Raw genomic sequence first — 423 nt, 5'->3', positions numbered from 1 at the left:
CCTTGGACTTGGTCCGCGACCGTGAGCGCCGCTTCTTCTTCTTCTCGTGGGGGCTTCTGGAAGGAACGCGGGTTCAGACACAGGCGGTGTGGAGTTTTCCACGGGCAGCCGGCCATTCCCTTCACAGCCGCACACGCTGAGAGAGCACCGACCCCGCAGGGTCTGTCCACTCGCCCATCGGCACTGTCCGTGCTGACGCCCGAGGAAGCCCACCTGCCGCCCGCACGGCCACCTGCGCCGACTCGAGGGTTTGCAACAAGCATCGCAGCTATGAAAGCCGGGCACCGCTCACCACCGGGCCCAGTGCGGGCTCGGCATGTCACCTGTGGGCAGCACCCACCTCCCACCTCTGACCCCGCCCGCAGGTCTCACTCACTCACCCTGCCTTCCCCCCGCCCCCACCCCCAGGGAGGACCAGGAAAG

The 423-nt window shown here is 67.6% G+C and overlaps 1 protein-coding gene across 1 annotated transcript in view; it reads right to left on the bottom strand.

The window, feature by feature from the left end:
* Nucleotides 1–423, bottom strand: part of SFSWAP (splicing factor, suppressor of white-apricot family) — a gene marked incomplete at its 5' end in the record, with an annotated part of 28,425 nt that overhangs the window by 1,058 nt on the left and 26,944 nt on the right. Inside the window, one exon of the mRNA XM_014545348.1 lies at nt 2–56. Within this exon, the coding sequence (XP_014400834.1) occupies nt 2–56 (55 nt within the window). The remainder of the gene's footprint in view (nt 1; nt 57–423) is intronic.

The sequence above is a fragment of the Myotis brandtii genome, unplaced genomic scaffold (genome assembly GCF_000412655.1).
Source record: "Myotis brandtii unplaced genomic scaffold, ASM41265v1 scaffold403, whole genome shotgun sequence".
Classification (NCBI taxonomy): Eukaryota; Metazoa; Chordata; class Mammalia; order Chiroptera; family Vespertilionidae; genus Myotis; species Myotis brandtii.
The sequence above is the reverse complement of the archived record's forward strand: the minus strand, read 5'-3'. Positions and strand labels throughout refer to the sequence as shown.